The sequence below is a fragment of the Natrix helvetica genome (assembly GCF_964273705.1).
Source record: "Natrix helvetica genome assembly, chromosome: 1".
Classification (NCBI taxonomy): domain Eukaryota; kingdom Metazoa; phylum Chordata; class Lepidosauria; order Squamata; family Natricidae; genus Natrix; species Natrix helvetica.
Window position 1 is genome coordinate 27,404,520 of NC_138548.1, and position 23,339 is coordinate 27,427,858.

Below are 23,339 nucleotides of genomic sequence, written 5' to 3' on the forward strand. Positions count from 1 at the left end.
ACTGAAGGTGGTGTAGTTCTAAGTTGTCTAAGCCCAAAAGTCTGGTGGCATGAGGTATGCTGTTGCATGATCCTTCAGGACATAATATGATTAACCCACTACCATTCAGCACAAGACACAGAGCTCACTATATTTCACAATCTCTGAGGGCATTTCAAACATTGCACAAACTCGCTAGCAGCATCTCTGAAACTTATAAAAATCCATGTACTCATCAAACCAATTGGTCAGCTGCACCAGAACCATAAATGATGGTGAGTTCTGTTCAACATTAAACCATCTTTCCAATCAGCCTCCATATTTCTGGTGTCTTTCTCCCAGCTAGGAACTGAACCAGATTGATTTTTCTTCCAACATGGTGACATGTGACCTTCTCTGATCTTTTTATTCTTTCATATCACATTTATGGATGACAGCATCTCCTTGAAACAGTTCTATGGTGCAAATAACCCTTACACACATTTGGAACTCAAGTTTATTGCCTTTGTATCATCTAGCTGACATAAAGGAAATAAACTTGATTGACCTTGCACATATATGTGCTAGTCATTCCAGTTGCTCTGTCGCTCATCTCCTATTCTATTCTATTCTATTCTATTCTATTCTATTCTATTCTATTCTATTCCATTCCATTCCATTCCATTCCATTCCATTTCACCTAGAAAGGTTTACATAATAGGCATAAGCAGAGGTCAATTAAACGTTAGTAGCAACCTTCTCCTTTGCAATTACCCATTCGTAATTTTGAATGTTGCATGAGCCCACGGATAAATAGTGCTTTTGTGTACACTTGTGCACTTTTTAAAAACATAGCATCACCACTGTCATATTGACACACCTACACACCCACGGTATAATAGATGGCAAAAATATTGAGGGATAGAAGAAAGTCGGCTCCAGTCTATAGGCGTCCTGGGCGTGGCTTGGGCGTGGCTCCGCCTCCCCCCATTCAACCCGCGTCGAGGGCGTGGACCTGGGGTGCCGGCCCCGATCCGCCCCTTTGCTGAAGGCGGAGAGTTGCTGGTTACATCCTTATCGGCAGAATGTAAGGCGGCCAGGTGCGTACGTGCCGGTATCCGCGCGGAAGCCTCCCGGTCGTTCAGCAAAGGAGATCGCCTGGGCTGCCATGGGCCACGCCGCCTCGTCCGAGTTGCCTGACGGGTAAGGCGCTGCCGCGATGCCCGGTAAGCGGACGGGAGCCCGTGTCGCTGCCTCCGGTGCCGGCCTCTTGAGATTCCTCCTTCTGCGTCCGGCCACCTCGCCGCCGCGTCGCTGGACCTCTGCTCCTTTTTTGTGTGCTGCCGCCGATTTCATCCGTCGCTTGCGGGGAGAAAAGGGGGCGGGTGGAGAGGAGATGAAGGAGTCGAGGCGAACTGAGCTCTTCTCAGTATTAAACTCCAAACAGGTTTCCGAATGTATAAAATGAAACGTTAGGGGAAAAGAGCCGGTGAGCGCGGCGCGCTTTAAGAAGCGCCGGTAAATAAAAGGAGATGGGAACGGAACGCGCCCCTGATGCTCAGCCCCGCGCGGCGCTCCCAGAGGCCTTTGCCTTGGGGACTTCGCTTATTACTCCACTTAAAATCTCAGTCTGATTCAGGGTAAACGGGAGGAGTTCTTGTGTATCCTTATATTAGCCTAGTAGTGAAATGGGCCGAGTGGTGGAAGCTGAGCCAAGGCTATCCGGTGAACTTTCTAAGTCTAAGAAGTTTCCAACTACATACATTATCTCTGGTCTCTGGCTGTTGGGACAATCATTTGAAGTACATACGATGCCCCCAAAGTGCCTTTTTGACAGAGTTGACTTTGGCACAACCTGGTGGACTTTGACATGACCAGAACTGGTTATAGTTTGGGACAGAATCCAGCTCATCCGATTAGCTTACAAATCGGCATATTTGTTGCATAAATGGGACATTTCAGTTGCCTGGTTATGTGTGTCATTTAAACTTAGGCAGTAGATCTCACTAAAAATCTCACTAAATATTTTACTGCTGCGCTCAAACACATCCTCCAAGAACTGCTGATGGAAAATAGAATAGCCTCTATTTTCCATCAGCAGTTCTTGGAGGATGTGTTTGAGCGCAGCAGTAAAATATTTAGTGAGATAGGGTTTCCACGACTTTTAAGATGTATGGATTTCAATTCCGAAGAGTTTAGCCAGCCAGCATGGGGTATTATAGGAGTTGAAATCCATGTATCTTAAAAGTAGTCAAGATTGAGGAAAAACTGATCCAGTAGTTCCATGAGTTGACATGAGTTTTTGGGAACAGAAAATTTGAAAAAGCAGAACTTTTTCTTCTAGTCTTAATTCATTTTAATCACCATTATATATTATTCAAATGTGTGTAGATTAATGTGTGTTTTAGTACTCCTTCCATTTGAGTTTATTTAAGAAATTTATTCAACTGACTTGTTCAACAATGTATGTTAAAACAAACTATGGTTTAACATGATATTTGATATACTAATTTCTAATATATCTTGGATATGCTTGTGGGACTCCAAAATTTAGCTTTCCTTAACGTATTGCACTCAACTCCCATAATATCCTGCCAGCACTCAGTTGAAGTTTTGGTTTAATGTAATTGGAGGAGACTGCAGATTTAGAAACTGTCCTGTTTTAATCCACAACCACCTCATCGTATTTACCAGGTTTTGGGACTTCATATGTTTATTTAGAATAGAAAATTTGAAGAATGCAAGTTGGGCAGATTTGAAAATATGGAAGGCATGTCCAATGATAGACTTTTAACACTTTAGATAGACTGGGAAGGTGCGCCCAAATGTGCTGAGATGAGAGTTCTGATAATGCAGGCACTGTTCGTACTAAGACAGTCATCAAATATGACACAAGAGTTTAAAGCTGCTTTGAACAATTAAGAAAATAATCATCGTTCAGAGTATTTTGGCAAGCCAAAGATGCTCAAAACAATGATTATAACAGGGTTAGGGTGGCGGGAGGAAAACAGAAGTGTATCAGTATGTAAATTTTTCAGTTGAAGCAACCCAGCCTGGCAACCAGACAAAGCCTGGCTTCCTTTCCTTGCTGGAGTGCCATCTGTTCTTCCTCCACTGATTTGGCTCACAAATTGGTCCCTTCTGAGTGTCTGTGTGATCCCAGTTCTTTAGGGGTGTTGAACCTGATCAGATAAATCTCTTCCATCTCCGTGGGAGTGCTGGATTGCACCTTTCCTCCAGGCAAAAACCTGATTCTCTTATGTCATACCACAGTGAGGGAGCCTAAGATCCCTAGAGTTGCCATTTTATAGAGAAATTCTCCCTCTCTTTATCATTGCATTCAGTTTGCCTCTTTTCATCAGATGTGTGTAAGGATTGAATCAGTGGTTCTTAAACTGCTTAACCCAATTACCCCTTTCCTTGGTCCCAATGTCATTATCTCTCCCCCACCGCCATGCCCCAGGCTCTACATAGTGTTTTACACCATGTCCCTAATAGGACTCATAATTGCAAATTGCTCCTTTACCCAGATTGTTGGGAGCAATATACTAACTCTGTAAACTGCTTAGAGAAGGCTGTAAAGCACTGTGAAGTAGTATATAAATCTAAGTGCTATTCCTATTACCAGCATGATAAACCCAAATTAACCCCAGTTTAAAAACCACTAAATTAGAGTGTCAAGTTAGCCTTAGATCCAAGAATGTCCACAGGGTCAATTGAATCAATAGGTCCCCCTTTTCACCTATGCAATGGTTGGGGGTTCAACTGTCCAGTTGTGCCAGCTATTTTCACATGGTTGACACATTCCCCCCATCCCAATTGTGTATGCTCCTGCCTAAGGTCTAATCCACATTCCATTAGTAATTTAGGGCCCTTGAGACTGTGCAAAATACATACACATCCTTTTATTGAATTCCTTTTCCCCCCTGACTTTTTCTCCATTTCTATTTTGTATCTTAGTCTGGTTACAAGATCCCAGAAGATTGGAAAAATAGGGTTGCCAATCTTGACTTATTCTTTTGAGTAGGATATGGTACAAAGCATACATATTTGGGAACCTACTACATATTGTAACAAACAAGTTGTGCAGTAAGATGGAATAGGTCTTGTACAATATGGCACATGCCAGATATATGAGAACAACTGTCATCATCTCCAGCCAGACCAATTAAAGCCTCTGCTGGTTAGGAGGTGTGTGTGTGTGTAATAGGAATTGTAGTCCTGGAAGATTGGCATTCAGACAAATCAGCCAGAGAAAATAGAAGTAAACCAATTTTACACACCAGTGAAAAGACAATAAGAAGCTGGGAAGGAAACCAAAAGACCAAACATATTCTCTTCAGCAGCCAACATTCAGATAAGAAGGGATTAACACCAGACAAACAGTTAAGTAGAAAGCCTAATAAAGGAACCATCAAGGAGAAGACCACATCCCCACCAATATGAGCAGGGTAAGCTGTTGTATATAAACAGAAGGCAAATCCTATATACTCACCAGGGATGGGTTGCTGTTGGCATTACTGCCGGTTTGGCTCTCAAAAAAACCCTTCATCTGGAAGCTGAGCAGCTTTCTACAGTTCCAGCATTGTCGTGTAGGTTTCAGTTTGCTCTTGCCTTGGGGAGAAATTTTGTATGGCAGAAATTGTAATTTCGAACCACAAGAAGTAATGTGGCTGAAAATAACCAAGTCCAATAGCTGTTGGCCTAGATTTCAAGGCTCACAATCAGTGATAATGAGGCCAATGACCTAATATTTGAGGAACCATTGCTTCCCCCATTTTATATTGTGGCAGTCCAAAAGCGATGGGCAGGCAGTCCTTGATCTACGACCCTAATTGAGCCTGGAATGATCTTTGTAAATTGTGCTGTCATTAAGTAGGTCAACCCATGACCATGCTCGGTTTTATGACCTTTTTTTTTTTGCAGCAAGTGCAAAATGCTGCATTGGTAAAGTGACTGATGTGGTCGTTAAGCAAATAATATGGTTGTTTAGCTAACCCAAGAGCTGCTTTTTGCCAGAAACAAATGTCAGTTTCTAACACAAACATAATTTGTGGTCACATGATGGTGAGATGTTGCAGGAAGCCATTAATTGGGGCTGGTTGCTTAGCATCCAAAATGCAATTACACTACTGCAGGAAGAGCCCAGCCATCGGAACTTCAAAACTGGGTCATAAGTAACTTTTGTGGGGGGTAGGTGGGAGAGGAGGCTGACATAACTTCCAACAGTTTGTAAGTGACTGGTTCCTAAATTCCTAAACCCTTCTGTGGCCAACCAGCTCTCTTGTCTCTCTTCTTTAGGTTCTCTAGCTTCCAGTACTGGAGGTAATATACACAGGTAGTTCTGGACTTACAACTATTTGTTAAGTGACTGTTATAGCGGCCCTGCAAAAAAGTGACTTATGACCATTTTCATGCTTAACAACCGTTGTAGCATTCCCAATGGTGGTGTGAGCAAAATGGCACTTGGACACTAGCGTTTATGACAGTTGCAGCATCCTGGGATCCCAAAATGGCCATTTATGACCTTCCCAGCTAGCTTCTGAGAAGCAAAATCAGTGGGAGAATCTGGATTTGCTTAATGACCACACAATCCGCTGAACAACTACACTGATTTACTTAACTGTGCTTAAAAGGATTGTAAAATAGAGTGGAACTCACATAACAACTGCCTTCCAATTAGCAATGGAAATTTTGGGCTCAGTTGTGGTCATAGGTCTACCTGTAGCCATCACAACTATTAGCCTTTTGTCCTTAGATTACCACTGTGAGCAATCTAATTATTGTAAGCAACAATATATTAAATCTTCTTCCATTTTTTTCCTCTAGGGAATTTCTGAATTATGTCTCTATGATCTTGGCGGTGTTACTGTATGTATTTATTATATATGTCTCTATACCATTGACTGTTCGACTATTCCCTCCAGTATTAAAAAAATTCGTCTACCTCAATTTTTGTAAGTATTCCTGTTGTTTTATTTACTTATCTCAATTGAAAATAGAAATATCTATACATTTATTCCTGTATGCCTATAGTAATTCACAAATCAGTTACTGATTAAGGACCTGTTGGAAACCACTCAAAGTATCATTGTTTTTATCAACTTGACTAACTCTTCAATAATTTTCTTCAATAACTCTTTATTGAAAATGTCAGCTAATGCAATTGTAACCCAAACACAGGGTGGATCTGTACCGTGCTCAAGAAATCCATTCAAAATATTATTGCAAAAGATCGACTTCATAGTCTCCCTAAGGTTTCTAAATTACTAGTTGCTAAAGTGATGAATATACTTTTTTACATAAACAGATTAAGTAAGGATGATCAGAGTATTAGATTTCATTCTATGTTCTCTCTTTTTTCCCGTGTAATCAAATAAAGACTTTTTTTAATTAAAAAAATGCTGTTTTCTTCATTTGAATCACTCTTGATTCTGGCAGATCTGTAGACAAGTGCACGCAAGAAGTGTTTCTTGACAACTGAGAGGTGGGTGGGGGAAGGCATTCAGCCGAAACCATACCTAAACCAGGACTAGAACTTCCAGTTTTAAGACCAGTGCTTTTAACTATGATGCCAAACAAGCTCTCCAAAGCCATGCTGATAGTTAAAAGAAGCTTGTTTAAATAAAGATTGATAAATAGCTAACAATTGCATAGCACTAGTTTCTTCACCTGTTAGGGTAAGCATGAGAAAAAAATAAATGGGGAAGTAGGCTACAGTCATAGATAAAGGAAATGCACTCCTTGATATTTTTAATGCTCTTTTCTGTTTTAAAGAGCATTTTCAAAAAATGTATCCTACTAGCTTAATAATTACTGAACAGGGCAGGGATTTCAAGATGTTTCTCACTTGTTTCCGACTGATATAATGATTTTCCAAAGCTGGGGACTGCTTCAGATTATATTCATTTAAATAAACATAAATTTAAAAGAAGAAAGGGCCCTTATTGCAAAAAAAATAGGTTCCTTGGAGATTGTACCTTTCTTCCACGTTTGAGCTCATACATCTGACATAAAATTTGTTGATCTTGTGTGAGATCTTGATCCCTTCAAATACATTTTCAAAAAATTGGGTGCCCAGATTATTGAACAATGGGACGTGGTGGCTCAGTGGCTAAGATGCTGAGCTTGTAGATCAGAAAGGTGGGCAGTTCGGCGGTTCGAATCCCTAGCACCGCGTTACAGAGTGAGCTCCCATTACTTTTCTCAGCTTCTGCCAGCCTAGCCCTTTGAAAGCACGTAAAAATGCAAGTAGAAAAATAGTGGGAAGGTAACAGCGTTCCATGCGCCTTCGGCGTTTAATGATGCCGGGCACATGACCACAGAGACGTCTTAGGACAGCACTGGCTCTTCGACTTAGAAATGGAGATGAGCACCGCCCCCTACAATTGGGAACAACTAGCACATATGTGCGAGGGGAACCTTTACCTTTACTATTGAACAAGATCACATGAGTGCTTGGCTCGTGAAAATGTTGCTGGTCCTTGTTTTATTATATATGTTATATTGTTATATAACGTTAAAATCATCAGGTAGATGGAAGAATAAGAAGTTGAAAGATGATTGTGTTTTGTATAATGATATTAGAAAGATGCGAGTACGACTAACGTAAGGTGATCAAAATTGTCAATTTCATTATTATTATTGGGTATCAAAATTAATACCCAGAAGTCATGCTGTTCATGTATTTAATACTTATATACATTTAAAAATTAAAAAAAAAACTTAAATAAAAAAGAAAAGAAAACGTTGCTGGCCCTTGATCCAAAACATCATCAGAATTGAGGTTGGATAGAATCTGGATCATTTTCTCTGAAGGATTTATGTTCTTTCCATCACAATATTATTAAATCCTAGCATTCTGTGGGTGCAGGGAAAATAAACCAGTTAAAACAATTTTAAATTTTTGAAGTTTTCAGAGTCTTTGTCATAGCCTAGGGCAGGGCAAACTGTGGCTCTGCTGCGGCTCTGTCACCGGTCGGTGCCACAATTTTGAGAAGAGCTGGGGGGGGAGGGGGGGAAAGCACAGTGTGCCAGGAAAAGGGTTTTCCAGTCGTCTCCACAATCGATAGGGTTTTCGGTTATGACAGGTAGAGAAAAAGGTACACCACACTAGGAGGAGACTCTATGGTGGGGGAACTGAACTTCCAGTCAGCTCCAGAATTGAACAGGGGGCTTCCGGTTAGGACCTTTGTGGCTCCCAGTGTTTTCTTTTCTGTGGGAAACGGATCCAAATGGCTCTTTGAGTGTTTACGTTTGCTGACCCCTGGCCTAGGGGGTTGGAAATGGGAGGGGAGGTCAACTTATTTCACTGAAAGCAAACTTCGTCATTTTTTTCTTTTGCAGTGGCTTATCCTTTTGGAGTAGATTATCATAAACCTGAGGTATTTGTAAAGAGTACCAAAAACTTCTATCTTACCTCTGAACCAGGAGTCACTGTTGGCATTTGGTGAGTAAGTACTTGGCTCCATCAGCCTCTTTGGGATAGGTTATATGAGTCGCCACATTCGAATAGGCGGCAATATAAATTTCCTGAAAATAAATAAATAAACATATAGATCCAAATTGGAGTTCCCTTGGTCATGTGTCAGGTTTCTGAAAGATACCCTAATTGATTCATGAGTATTGAGCCAAGTTTCGAAAGAAAACTAGTCATTTATTAGGAGTACCATTTGGCCTTATTGCAGTCAATTTTGAGCCTCATTTGAATTATAGCTGAACTTTACCCCTGTTTCTTCCCTCCCCTCAGCCTGTGTCATAAATCACATTTCCCAATGAGGTCCATCCCTTCCAAACCTGCTGCAGTAATCTGAGATCCGTCAGCCGAAACTATGCATGGAATGCGCTCCCCCCCCCTTTCCTTACCATGGCAACTTTATGAATTGACATCATACTCACTTGAGATCAGATCTGTGGCCAAGAGACCATTACTACATAGTACCCATAGGTCTAAGACAGCGCAGCCCAGCCAACCCGCCACGGGACAATCCAACGCAGGATAATTCAAGAGAGGAACAAGTGAATTGCTGCTCATCCCAGCCTTGAGGACTTTTAATATGAGAAAGTTCAAACCTAAAGTGAGACAAGGCCCACTGCAATTCACTTGACCCTCTCTTGAGTTACGCCATATTGATTTGTCCCGCAGTGCATTGGCCGGGGTGAATTGGCTGCAGTTAGTTGTCCCATTCTACTTCAAATTAGCAAGATGGGGCATTCATGGAAAAGTAAACAAAGACAAGATGGCGGCCACAACCGTACAATTGATCCCTGTCCTTCTATGCATGCACAAAGCATCTTTGATTGCCCGATTGAAGTTGCCACATTGATCTCTGACATCTGTGATATCCTTAGTAGAGAAGCTAAATCAGTGTTCTCTCATTTTTGGTTTGTTTCTGTTGGTGCATGTATGAATCTAATTCTTTTTTAAAATAAACATCTAGGCTACTTCAGTTAATTCAGTGACCCGGTTCATTAAGTAATTTGGACATATACCTCCTTTAGATAACAAGCAAGATAATCTCAGCCGCAGAAGGAGGGAAGGCATGGGAAGCATTTCATAAGATCCTCTGTAGGTTTCTGGAGAGGAAAAGGAAAGGAGAGAAATATTTTCAGACTTGCAAGATTCTGTTACAATAAACATAAAGTCAGTACTTCTGAGGCTGGCTGGTCTGGCCTACCTTGGAGGACTAAAAAGGTGCCTGTCTGATCTGTTGGCTTCCTGTCTTAGGTATGCTCTAGCAGACAACAGATGGAAAGAAGCTGAAGGAAAAGACTTCAGCTGGTATGAAGAGGCCCTCGCAGATGATAACCCCATCATCATCTATCTCCATGGCAATGGGGGTACCAGGTGAATTTTGTACTCTCAGCGGAAACATTAGTGCTGAGATTATCCTATCTGATCTAGGTTGGGGTGGCAATCCAGGGAGGGAGAAAGTGGCTTTAGGTCTCTGCTAGGTTGAGAAGCAAGGACTTCACGCCTCCTTTATCATGAGCTAAATTTTTTACCATTAGTTGCCAGCATTCTTAACTTGCAATATGGTGATCCCATAAAATGATGAGCAGTAGTCATTTTCTCTTAAAATGCAGTGAATTCTCTCTTTTTTCCTTATCTATAAATAGATCCTTAAAGTCAGTCTTGGTTAACAAAACAAAACATGAAGGACTACAAGAGATAACCTATCTCTTTTAATTTTGATCAAATAAACCAACTTTATATTCCTTCCTTCTACTTTTGACAATCTTGTTTTTGAATCCCTTCAAATAATATCCTAGAACATAATTTCTTTTCATTTTTTCTTTCTCTCTTGTCACAAAAATTGTCAGTTTTAACAAGTTTCTTTTATAGAGTTCACATAGCAATGTTATCCAAGTCACTCTTTGTTCCATTCTGTATTAGTAAGTCAAATTTAAGCTATCAATTTTCATTGTAATCTTTACAGTAATTCCTTCTGTTCCCTATAGTGTCCAACGTTCAAAATCCCATCCTATCAAACAGTATTTGTTGTTTTGAATGGAAATGATTCTTATAATTAATTTCACATCTTATTTCAAATCCATCTGGATCCTTAGTCTATTTGTAAAGTTACCTTTTTGCAAAAAAAGATTTTTTAAAAATCCTTACAGTTGTATTTGAAACTTCTTTCACTAAGGATTGAAGAAAAACTACCTGTCAAAATTTACAGGCTCCTGATATCTGAAAAGCAATTAACAAGCAATTTCCAAAAGTGATTAGAAAAGAAAGCAGGTGAACCCTGTGTCAATAAACATTCCAACTATGGTTTAGGTGAGATGGCATTCCCTTATCTCCTAGAGCAGTGTTTTTCAACCTTGGCAACTTGAAGATGTCCGGACTTCAACTCCCAGAATTCCCCAGCCAGCGAATGCTGGCTGGGGAATTCTGGGAGTTGAAGTCCGGACATCTTCAAGTTGCCAAGGTTGAAAAACACTGTCATAGAGTACCAAATTCCCTGCAGACTGCTATCTTGCAGTCTTGTTGTGAGGAGCAATTATCTGGAACACTTGTGGGTTCTCTCAAGTCCTTTCCTTGTCCAGAGAAGAATTTCAAAGAGCCCATCTGCTCATTGGCTTCTACAAGGTTAATAATGTATTTGGTTCCTTTTGCATTTAAAATTATAACCCTGGGAATAGTGACAGCCAGGATTTGACATACTTAGTCATTAAGAAATAGCTGGATTTATGCTCATCAGGACATTGTCTGGAGGAGGACTGAGTAAAACTCCTCCCTCTCCAAGCATTGTTCCAGCTTCTTTTGCAAGAATGCATGTGAAATCCCCGAGGCCTCTTTCTGCATAAACAGGAATCAAGAGTGACATGTTAAAAGAAAAGGAAGAGGAAAGAGATAGTTCGTCATCCTTTATCTTGCAGAGGTTTTCATTATCTCTATGTTGGCAAACAAAACCTGGTCTATCTTAACAGAGGTTCCCATAACACCTGCTCATATTTGCAAATAGTGAATCAGTCTGAATTTTCACAGATTTAGGTTTTTTTTTTGTAAAAGTCTGCAATTTTAATTCATCTTTTTAATGGCTTCTTTCAGTTGTTTAATTACTGTGTTTTATTTATAATATGCTTTAATACTACTTAAATGCATGTTTAGTGACAAGAATATCAGTTCAAATTTTCCAACTGGAAATAGAAATGAGAGGAACTTCATAGCTTGCATCCAAGAGAAGGCAAAGGAGAATTTAAAGGGGGGGTTGTAGAAGATTTTCTTTCTAATGATCGGTACAAGGTTTTCCAACTCACATTAAAATTCCAGTCGTTATGGAACAAAAGGACTCATTTCTTTCCTTTTTCCATCATTCATGCAATAAGAATTTTAAAATAAAGCCAACAAATCTTCTGAGGACATCAACACACCTTGTCCAATCTGAGGCCCTCCATTTATATTACACCTTCATTCCTGTATTGTTAGGCTGCATGGCTATACTGGAAGCCAAGGCAGCTGGAAAACACCCAGTTGGTGGAAGGCTATCAAAGAACATCCAAAGAGCTTGGTTGCTGAATCAGACCAAATGCTCATCTAGACCAGGATTCTGATGACCATAAGATTTAAATATTTGATAAGGTAGACCATAACCTACTACTAGATAAAGTAGAAGAATGTGGGTTAGACAGCATGACCACCAGATGGATTCGTAACTGGCTGACCAACCGTACTCAACATGTAGTTCTCAATGGAACTGCATCTACATGGAGGGAGGTATGCAGTGGAGTACCAAGGCTCTGTTTTAGGCCCAGTACTCTTCAACATCTTCATCAATGATTTGGATGAGGGAATAAATGGGGAACTCATCAAATTTGCGGATGACGCCAAGCTGGCAGGAATAGCCAACACTCCAGAAGATAGGCTAAAGATACAGAAGGATCTTGACAAACGTGAACATTGGGCACTATCTAATAAAATGAAATTCAATGGTGAAAAGCGTAAGGTTCTACATTTAGGCAAAAAACCCGAAATACACAGGTATAGTATAGGTGGTACCTTGCTCAATAGTAGTAACTGTGAAAGGGATCTTGGAGTTCTAGTGGACAACCATTTAAATATGAGCCAGCAGTGTGCAGCAGCTGCCAAAAAAGCCAACACAGTTCTAGGCTTCATAAACGGATAGAATCAAAATCACGTGAAGTGTTAATACCATTTTATAATGCCTTGGTAAGGCCACACTTGGAATACTGCATTCAGTTTTGGTCGCCATGATGTAGAAAAGATGTGGAGTCTCTAGAAAGAGTGCAGAGAAGAGCAACAAAGATGATTAAGGGACTGGAGACTAAAATATATGAAGAACGGTTGCAGGAACTGGGTATGTTTAGCTTAAGAGAAAGAAGGACTAGGGGAGACATGATAGCAGTGTTCCAATATCTCAGGGGTTGCCACAAAGAAGAGGGAGTCAAACTATTCTCCAAGGCACCTGAGGGTAGAACAAGAAGCAATGGGTGGAAATTAATCAAGGAGAGAAGCAACTTAGAACTGAGAAGAAATTTCCTGACAGTTAGAACAATTAATCAGTGGAACAAATTGCCTCCAGAAGTTGTGAATGCCCCAACACTGGATGTCTTTAAGAAGATGTTGGATAGCCATCTGTCTGGAACGGTATAAAGTTTCCTGCCTAGGCAGGGGGTTGGGCTAGAAGACCTCCAAGGTCCCTTCCAACTCTGCTATTTTATTGTATTATATTGTATTAAATAGATGCTTCTGGAAGCAGTGAAGTAGGCAGCTACAGCATCCTTGTTCCTTAGGTAATTTGTGGTAGCTAATTTCTATAATCTCTTCCAGGGCAACAAGTCACCGAGTTAATTTCATGAAGGTATGTATTAAAGAATCTCCGTCTAGTAAAATTTGCCTGGGCTATGGTGCCTTTTTTTTCATAGATCCGTAACTATGCTTGTCTTGCTTTATATTCTGAGATTGGATAGCTTATTTGTGAATGTGCCAGTCTTATGGGCAGAAATAATAGTTTTCTTGATATTCTAATGCTTCCATTTGAGCTACCTGTTCTGTGCATTCCTTTTCACTCTCTGGGACTGAGGGTCTTATTCTTAGCAATTACATAACAAATTATGTACCTTGAACTTCCTATAGCTAAATCTGCAGATAGAGATACTTTTATTGTTATTTTTAAACTATGGGACAATAATAATTTATAGTCTCTTCAAAAATCTGTCCTTCTTTCTATTGCAAATACTCATTTGAGCATATCCAGTGCTGTAGAGCAGTGGGTCCCAACCTTTGGGCACCAGGGACTGGTTCCATGGAGAGCGGTTTTTCCGCAGACCAGAGCGGGTGTGGTTTTGCATGCTGCATGGATTCCGCGAATGGAGCTTCCCTTGTTTGCATGGCCCAGTTGCTGGCATGCCACAGACCGGTAGTGGTCCGTGGACTGGGATTGGGGACCCCTGCTGTAAAGCACTTCAATGCCTAGTCCTCCCATATGAAGCTGGCCAGTAGGTGGCAGCAAAGAGATGCAGATATCCTTGCCTCTTTGGTGTCATCTAGTGGTTGTCTGGATTATTTGATTGTTTTAATCTGGGCTGCCTATGATAAATGTTTTTAATGATTTTAGTGTTTATATTTGTAAGCTGCCAATAATCTATGTATGGAGTGGGCTGCTATAATAAATTTAAAACAATTATAATAAATTGGATTCCCTAGAATTTTTGGATATGGTTTGAAGTAAATTGTCAACAGTTCCCCAGATTGAAATTGATTACATATTAGGAGAAATATCCTTTTCATCTTATACATCCAAGAACATCAATGCAGTCAGAAGGCAAGATGAATTTTCTTTGGACTTGTCATTGATTTTCAGGGACACTTGCAATGAAAAGTATAACTGCCCTACACCAGAAACATATCTGAGAAAGCCAACAGACTACTGTTGCTCATTGGTTTACAAAAAATAAAGAAAAAAAGAACATATTTTGAAACATCTTAAGCAAACCCAAAGACGCAATAATCTAAGAAGAAGAAAAGGACTTATTTACAACAAACACTGTAAAGATTATAGTAGACAGGTAGAAGATTGACAGAATACATTCCTGGAAACATGGCGTATTGGATTTGTTTATTGATTGAAAATGAGATGTTTTTAGACCTTGGGCTATGTCATATTATCATTACTATTGCTTTTATCAATATTTGGGTCCATTATTTTGCCTGTTACCAGTTTCTTTTGGTTTAATTATCTGCCTGCTTTCCAAAGTCACTGCCTGTGAGATGGATAGCTATATAAATTATTTAAATAAATACATGAACATTCCAAAAGATCAACCATCAATTAATACATAGGGCTAAATTCCATCTACACACCATTTAAAAGATGGAATCAAAAATCAGGGATGAAAACTAATAGCCTAGAGCACATCCTCTTTAGCAACCAACATATAAACACTCAAGGAAAAACCATACCCTAACCAGGGAACTATCAAGGAAGAACCATATCCCAAACCAAGACTAGCAGGGCAAGCTGCTGTGTATAAATAATCAGCAAATTCCATTCCCCCATATATTGATGATGTTATACAACCTGGTAACATCTGCAGGAAATCAACATCAGCAGAGAACACTAAGAACTCAACAGTTGGCTGGATTGTCCAGATATGATATGGCTACTTATGCAAATCTTTTAGAAGTGGTTTATAGATTGTAGTTTACATGGGACTCATTGCCCTAAACCCCAGGACAAATATGTCCTGGTAACTATTTTTATATGGCCTATCCTCATTCCTTTCATCCCATCCTCATCCCACTACTTCAAAGGTTGGGGACCGCAGGTTTACACAGTTACACACAGTTATAAATCACAGCTTTCCTCTAAATAGCTGGTTGGACAATATTATAATTCCAACTCTATCCTATCCAGCCCAACCCAACTGCATTATGCATAGATGAAAGTGGGAATGGCCGTGAGCAACAGGAGGAAGAGCTGTTGCCAAGGCAGTAGTCAGATAAAAGGAACCCATGTGGGTTGGAAAGTAACTGATTAAATGTCTCTGGGAAGACTCTCCCTAATTCTCGTAAAGATAATGGGAGAGGAAGGAAAGACATTCAGACTTCAAGATTGTTGTTACAGGTAATACTTAACTTGAACACTTAGTAGCCACTCAAAGTTGCAACAGTACTGAAAAAGTGACTTATGACAAATTTTTCACACTTAATGACCATTGCATCACCCCAATGGTCACATGATCAAAATTCGGGATGCTTGGCAACCGGTTCCTATTTATGACCATTGCAGTGTCCCAGGATCATGTGATCACATTTCCGACCTTCTGACCAGCAAAGTCAATAGGGAAGCCAGATTCACTTTACAACTGTGTTACTTAACCACTGCAGTGATTCACTTAAACAACTGTGGCAAGAAAGGTAGTACAATGGGATGAAAACTCACTTAACAACTGTCTTGCTTAGCAATGGAAATGTTGGGCTCAGTTGTGGTCCTAAGTTGAGGATTACTTGTATAGCTTTATCAAAAATAGTAGTACTGATCTACATGACACTGGCATCCTAGCCTGATCTCCTGGAAGGGTTGGTGTTTAGGTCTTAGTGGTAGCGTTTTGTGAATAGCTAACTTTGTTTTGGGATATGACTTTCTTCGTTTTAGGAAGTTGTTTGTGTTTTAAATTTGTCTACCTTTTAATACAGGCAATGAGTGGTGGTGGCTTCCATGTCTTGGCTTTGGACTACAGAGGTAAGTTTCAAGGCAAAGTTGATTTCCAGGGATTGATTTCTAGGAGTATGTTTCCCTATAACTTGCTTTGTTATTTCTCCAAGGCTATGCAGACTCTACGGGTAACCCTAGTGAAAAAGGCTTTACAACAGATGTTCTCTGCCTTTACAACTGGGTGAAAGCAAGGAGTGGAAACAGCCCAATCATCTTCTGGGGACATTCCCTGGGCACTGGGTAGGTTTGTTATTTTGCCCTCCAGTGCAAGAGAAAATGTTTCTTTCCATCTGATAGCTTGAAGGTTGATGACTATGATTTTGACATCGGCTTACGTGTGCATGTGTATGAGTGCATGTTCTTTATACATTCTTTGGGTTTTTTTTGTGTGCAAACTAAGCCTCTTATCAAAGTCAGGGCAACTTGAAAGGAATACATAAGCTATAGATCAGCACTGCAAATCCTGGTGAATTTTGATTTCAGTAGTATTTTAAATAAAATTAATGTTTTTGAACTCTAAAACAGCTAAAATATACTAAGCACAGATTTCAGAAGCTTTTAGTGGGTTTGAGAAGGGGCCTCTGTGGCACTCACGAAAGAAGTTCATGATTGTTTAGGCCAGTCGTTCTCAAACCTTTCTTCACCCTGGACCCCTTTTAAATACCTTTTGTGGCCACAAACCACCAAGACTTAACATTTAAATCATAACATTTCTCTGTGATGATATTGTGGTTCCTCAGGATTCTGCTGACCACAGGTTGAGAACCACTGATTTAGGATGTTTGATCAGCTCAAGGCAGTAGCTCTTCCCTAATTTATGCCAAACAAAGAACATGGATGGGACTTGCTTCAGAATCAGAATACTGTATTTTTCAGAGTATAAGATGCACCGGATTATAAGATGCACCAAGATTTTGAAGAGGCAAATTAAAAAAAAAGTTTTTGCACTCTGCAAACCTTCCCAAAATGTGCCATTTTGGGGAGTTTTTTTAAAAAAGGGCATAAATAGCCCTTAGGAGTTTTGTAGAATGTTCCGAGGGGAGGGGGGGCGCGGACAAAAACGGGCCCTTTTTTTAATCCAAAAAAGGCATTAGGAAGCTTATAGAGTGCTCCTGGGCGCTGGGTGGGCAAAATTGCCCTCCCCAGTCCCCAGGAGCTCTCTGAAAGTCTCCTACAAGCTATGCACAGCCATTTTGGTGAGGGGGCGGGGTTTCGGCAGGCAAAAAATGCTGTATTCAGTGTATAAGACACACCTAGATTTTCAGCCTCATTTTTGAGGGAAAAGGTGCATCTTATACTCTGAACAATATCGTAGATCACGTTAAGACATTTCTTATCTTCACTATTTCTTCTTTCCTTGTAGAATTGCTACCAATACTGCCAGAAGGCTGAAAGAACAAGGTAATTATTATATGAATGGACAAAGTAACATTTCTCACTAAATTATTGTGGAAGATTCTGTCTCTTTTTTGCATTGTCTTATGACCTAGAACATGGGTATCAAACTCGTGGCGTCACATTGCTGGCACGTGATGTATTGTAATGTTTTTCCCCTTTGGGGAGCTGGGATGGACGTGGCCTGTGTGTGACGTATCCGGCCGGACGTGGCCTGCGCGTAATGTATCCAGTTTGACACCCCTGTCCTAGAACTTGACAATTTTCAAATATATGGACTGCAAACGCCCTTCAACTTCTGGTGTCCACAAGTGTTTGAAAGCCACTGGTTTACACAAATAGCATATAGGAAATGTGATAAAAGCTGGTAATAAAAGTTGATGCAGAGGGAAGGTTGAACACATTTAGTATTAAACATCTGGAACATTGGTCCTGACAGGCATGCAGTTGTTGTCTGGAGAATTCTGAGAAGTGTAGCCCACACATCTTAAAACTGACAAGTCCTAAAGGTGCTTTTTCAAGAGGCAGCTGGACTTTCTGGTTTTCCGTTGAAGATGTTCGACTTCTCATTCAAGAAGTTTCTTCAGCTCTGTTATGATTGAATTACCAAAAATCTGTTATGAATCTGTAAAACATAATATTCCTTCCTACTTTAATGTTCACTTTCCTGGTCCTTGTGGCTTCTTCTTCAATCTGTTTCAGCTAAGTGAAAATGGTACAATTATATAGGTTATCTACATAATTGTAGGTAACGTATACCTCTCCTCCAGTTTTAATAGATTTAACAGATTAACAGAGTTGGAAGGGACCTTATAGGTCATCTAGTCCAACCCTCTGCTCAAGCAGGAGACCCTACATCATTTCTGACAAATGGTAGTCCAATCTCTTCTTGAAAGTGATGAAGTCTCCACAACTTTCGAAGGCAAGTTGTTCCCTTGGTTGATTGTTCTCACTGTCAGAAAGTTCCTCCTTATTTCTAAGTTGCATCTCTCCTTGATCAGTTTCCATCCATTATTCCTTGTCTGGCCTTCAGGTGCTTTGGAAAATAGCTTGACCCCCTCCTCTCTGTGGCAGCCCCTCAAATATTGGAACACTGCTATCATGTCTCCCCTGGTTCTTCTCTTCACTAGACTAGCCATGCCCAGTTCCTGTAACTGTTCTTCATAGAGTATAAGATGCACCTTAGTTTTTGGGGAGGAAAATAAGAAGAAACAAAATGCTGCCTCTGCCTACCAGCATCCATGGTATTCAGCTGACACATGGTAACAAGGTCAGCCAATGAATAGGCATAGCAACTAAATCAGCCAATGAGGGCTATTGGGACACTGAAATTTGCCTTGTGAGCAACAAGGAGACAGGAAGGAGCCTGGCTTAGCCAAGAACTGGAAGTGAAACTGCTTGTGTTTTGCTTGTATTTACTGCTACTTTGAAAAACCTGCTTTTGGTAATGTATTGTATATTATTATTATTATTATTATTATTATTATTATTATTATTATTATTATTATTTTGAATCCTGCTGAATCGTTAACTCGTGTGTGCTTTTTGAATGTGATTACTGCTGCAAACTCTGACCAGCCAGGTCAACTTCAAGACTTATTGCAGCCTGATTCAGCACAGCTGATTGGCGGGTGCATTGGACTGCTGAAATACCCCTAGTCAGCTGTTCCAGGCTGCAGGGATTGCCACATACAATTGCCGCCTCCATGCCTCACGTTTTTTGGCCTCTGGTGGAGGGAGTGTGGCTACATTCTGTGTATAAGACGCACCCAAATGTTCACCCTCTTTTTTGGGGGGAAAGGTGTGTCTTATACTCCAAAAAATACGGTAATCCAAATATCCACAAAGAGCAAAAAAGAAAAATCTGAAAATTTAATGCATCATTAGCTTCACTCATTTTACATTGTTGCCCATTCCTGCAAACGGCCCTTCCCAATACCATTATCATACACCGAAAGATTGCCCACTTGTGTGTGTGTCTTTGTATGTTGTGATGACTTGGCATAATATAAAGGCAGACAGCAAGGAGCTTGAACTGGAGGCTAGTCTTCATTCAGCGGCAGCCATCTTAGAAACTACCTTCTTCCCTAGATGACATCATTTAAAAAGTTAACTGTTTCCTAACCTTCTTAAAGAGCTAGGCATAACAATTGAACTTGAAATATAACATAAAACATACACATCATTACATGCCCTAGCGGCTGATGTACCTTTTTGTTATCTGCATTATAGTTTGGATCATTCACTTCAGCAATTTGCAAGTGCTTAGGGGGCAAGGTTTTTATTGTGTGATAATGGCTGCCATCTTGACTTTTTTGACACTCCCAGCAGTCACCTCTGCCTGTGAGGAATGGACAACCAGTTCTTACCTATATTACTTACTTCTGCTTTTTGAGCATATTAACACTGTTGTGATGCATTTTTCTCACTGGCTTTATCAATGTTGAATGGAAAAAAAATGGGAAAGGGTACCAGGCATGTTTTCCATCGCCAAATTGTTTGCAAATTGCCCCAATGTTTCAAGCAAAAGTGTACAATGTGGGGTTTTTTTGGGCTCCTTTGGGTGTGTGGTTTTAGAGCTCTTGTAAAATTTGCCATCAAATTGTAGTTTTCAGGATGCTCAAATGGAAAAATCATGACACTCCTGGAGTATAAATGTAGTAATTGCATTGAATTAATTCCATACAAACACATTTAGTTTTGGTTTAGTCCCTTCTGGGAGAGGGGGCGGTCTAGAAGCACAAATAAATTGAAATTGAAATTGGTTTAGTTTATTTATTATGCCTATTTTGGGAGCCTATCCTTCAAGGTTCTCCAGTTTAGAAAGCTGAGAGCTAAAGTCAAAGAGATGGGAGGAATGTCAGCAGCAGTCTTAATTTTTCAGGAAAACTGTGGATAAGAAGAGAATAAGGTAAAGGTTCCCCTTGTACATATGTACTAATCGTTCCTGACTCTAAGGGGCGGTGCTCATCTCCGTTTCAAAGCCGAAAGGGCCAGCACTGTCCAAAGACGTCTCCGTGATCAGGTGGCTGGAATGACTAAACGTCAAAGGTGCACGGAATGCTGTTACCTTCCCACTAAAGGTGGCTTCTATTTTTCTACTTGCATTTTTACATGCTTTCAGACTGCTAGGTTGGCAGAAGCTGGGACAAGTAACAGGAGCTCACTCCATTACGCGGCACTAGGAATTCGAACCACTGAACTACTGACCTTTCTGATTGACAAGCTCCATGTCTTAGCCCTGTGAGAATAGCTTACAATAAAACTCAGTGCCTGATGGATTGTTTTGGATGGCTAATTGAGCCTTCTCCCTGAATCCTGTTAATTTAATCTGATGTTGGGAATTGTGGATTATATATTCAGCCTTGAGGCTTTGATGTACTTTGTCTCTGCTAGACCAGTGTATCTTGTTTCTCTGGTTTTTCAGGATGAGGGCCTTAGTCTCAGAAAACAACCTGCCTTTTTTTTGTTCCTTTCATTGATTTTTGTTTTCCTAATATAATCCTTTTTTTCCCCCTCTAGAAGGTATCATAGTGGATGCAGTCATCCTGGAGGCTCCTTATACCACCATCCGGGATGCAGCTGCCACCATCCCAATGACAGTAGTAAGTCTTGGCACTCTTAGTTTTAGTTCCATATGTACTTTTGCCACTCTTTATGTAGCATCCTGTCAAGCTGTTGTGAAAATATGTGCCTGGCTCATATGAAATCCTAGAACACCTGCAATTGGATCCACCTAAGGGACAACCTGGACGTATGTGTTTATGCAGAAGAGAAAATAGATAGCAGAACACAACTAGAAGGAAAAGACATCGAGTCCTTCCAGATCTTGCTGAACAAAAACTCTGTCTTGCCATAGACTCGTATAGCAATGAAGAATGCTGGGAATTGTAGTTCAGCTGCAATTAGAAGGTCATATTTATATTCCAAGGATCTTCCATGTTGTGTGAAACACAGTTAGCAAAAGAAAAAAAGATTCTTGATAGGAAGAATAATGTACATTTCTCCGTTAATATTCTTACCTTTATTATTAAGAGCAAAATAAGTACTAGGTTTTCAGCATATATGTGATAACAACGTATCCTTGAGTGAGGGAGTATTGCATCTTGTCCTGAAGAAACCATTACTCAATCCAGATTATTATCAATTAATATCCTAACTTTTATTGCTTTGGGGAAAATTGTTGAGAAAACACTGGAAGTTGCAACCGCAGAGAGCCCTGGAAGAAACAGGTTATACAGACCTATTTCAGTCAGGTTTCAAATCTGGTATATGGCACGGAGACCACATTGATCACACTTGGTAGTTGATTTCTGGCAAAACTGGCATGGGTGAATCAGACTATTCCATGTTACTTCAGCTGGGTGAGGTCATCTACTGTATCAACCTTGTTTCTTTACTTCTCAGGTCAGCCAAGAGATGCTGTTGATGTGCCAGAGGTTATTAGGGTCTGGTTGAGGAAGAACAGGTGGAGGCTTAAATTTATCAAAATAGAATGATCCTGCATTCATAAGAAAGTTCAATCTGTAGAGATTCCATCTTTAGTTGTAAATGAGATTGCATTCCCTGCATAGACTTGGACCATAATTTGAAGGTCCTCTTATACTCACAGCTGCTGATTGAGCAGGTAGCAGCACTGGCCAAGAAGCTGTTTGCATAGCTCCACATTCTGTTCCACTTATAGTGCCCCTTGGAGTGGTAGACTTTACAATATCCCTTGGGAGATTAAAACTTATGTCTTAATAACCTCTTGTTGGAATGCACTTTACATGGTCTTGCAATTGAAGGACATTGGGAAGATGTAGCTACTCCAGAACGCAGCAATTCAAGTACTTACATGAATGCTTTGATATGCCCATATATGACAAAGCATCCTAGGGGTGGGAAGGACATCAGAGGTCTTCTAGCCCAACACCCTGCCTAAGGCAGTAAATCTTATACCATCCTGCTCAAAGGTTGTCCAGTCAGTGGTGGGATTCAGCAGCTTGGTGAACTGGTTGTTAGAAGAAATCAATAGGGCAGAAAACCGGTTGGTAAATTATTTGAATCCTACCAATGGCCCCCATCCCTCCTGATATATATATAGAAAGTTCATTAAAATAGTCAATAGAGATTCTCAGTCATCCACGTTCATTAAAACAGGCTTCTGATGAGGAATGATGGTTTAATTGCTGCTCTGTTCAGCATGGTGCTTCCAAGTTTTACATTCCTTTTTTTTTGTTCAATGATTAAAACTTATGTCTTAATAACCTCTTGTTGGAATGCGCTTTACATGGTCTTGCAATTGAAGGATATTGGGAAGATATAGCTACTCCAGAACGCAGCAATTCAAGCAATGTTTAATTTTGCTTTTCATTTGAATCTGTGAAGATGGGAATTGTATGCTGCTCAGAGTTAGTTTGACTGAAGTGGTACGTAAGTGGCAATAATTGTAAACGAACAACTAAATTAAGATATCTCTTATAGCAGTTGACAAAGGAGTTTTCAGGAATGGAAAATATTTTTTCTTTTCTTCTTTAACCAGATCTACCGCAAGTTTCCTGGCTTTGAATCTTTAATTTTGGACACCATGGCCCGAGCTGACATGTTCTTTCTCAATGATGAAAAGTAAGTTCAGAGTTACACAATCCCAAACTATATGGAAGATACCGGGTTCTAGAATAGGTTGTCCTTTACTGTTCTGAGAATTAACTTTAGATTGCCATCAAATGATAGGCTTGGTTTACTTCTTTCAAAATGGTAGATTCAGTGGCATTTGCATAGAGGGAGAGATTGACAAACGTTACTATGCAGTATGCCAGC

General features: G+C 40.2%; 1 protein-coding gene across 2 annotated transcripts in view; it reads left to right on the forward strand.

Moving 5' to 3' along the window:
- The first annotated feature begins 980 nt into the window (after nucleotides 1–980).
- ABHD12B (abhydrolase domain containing 12B) overlaps nucleotides 981–23,339 on the forward strand; it is a 29,687-nt gene continuing 7,328 nt past the window's right edge. The window contains exons 1-10 of one of the 2 annotated variants that reach the window (XM_081967437.1): nucleotides 981–1,161; nucleotides 5,788–5,915; nucleotides 8,305–8,407; nucleotides 9,686–9,805; nucleotides 13,256–13,286; nucleotides 16,124–16,169; nucleotides 16,253–16,382; nucleotides 17,506–17,543; nucleotides 21,060–21,142; nucleotides 23,062–23,144. In XM_081967437.1, coding sequence (XP_081823563.1) covers nucleotides 1,127–1,161; nucleotides 5,788–5,915; nucleotides 8,305–8,407; nucleotides 9,686–9,805; nucleotides 13,256–13,286; nucleotides 16,124–16,169; nucleotides 16,253–16,382; nucleotides 17,506–17,543; nucleotides 21,060–21,142; nucleotides 23,062–23,144 — 797 coding nt within the window. In that variant the 5' untranslated portion in view covers nucleotides 981–1,126. Of the gene's footprint in view, nucleotides 1,185–5,787; nucleotides 5,916–8,304; nucleotides 8,408–9,685; nucleotides 9,806–13,255; nucleotides 13,287–16,123; nucleotides 16,170–16,252; nucleotides 16,383–17,505; nucleotides 17,544–21,059; nucleotides 21,143–23,061; nucleotides 23,145–23,339 lie in introns of both variants that reach the window. The other variant, XM_081967438.1, reaches the window with a different exon arrangement.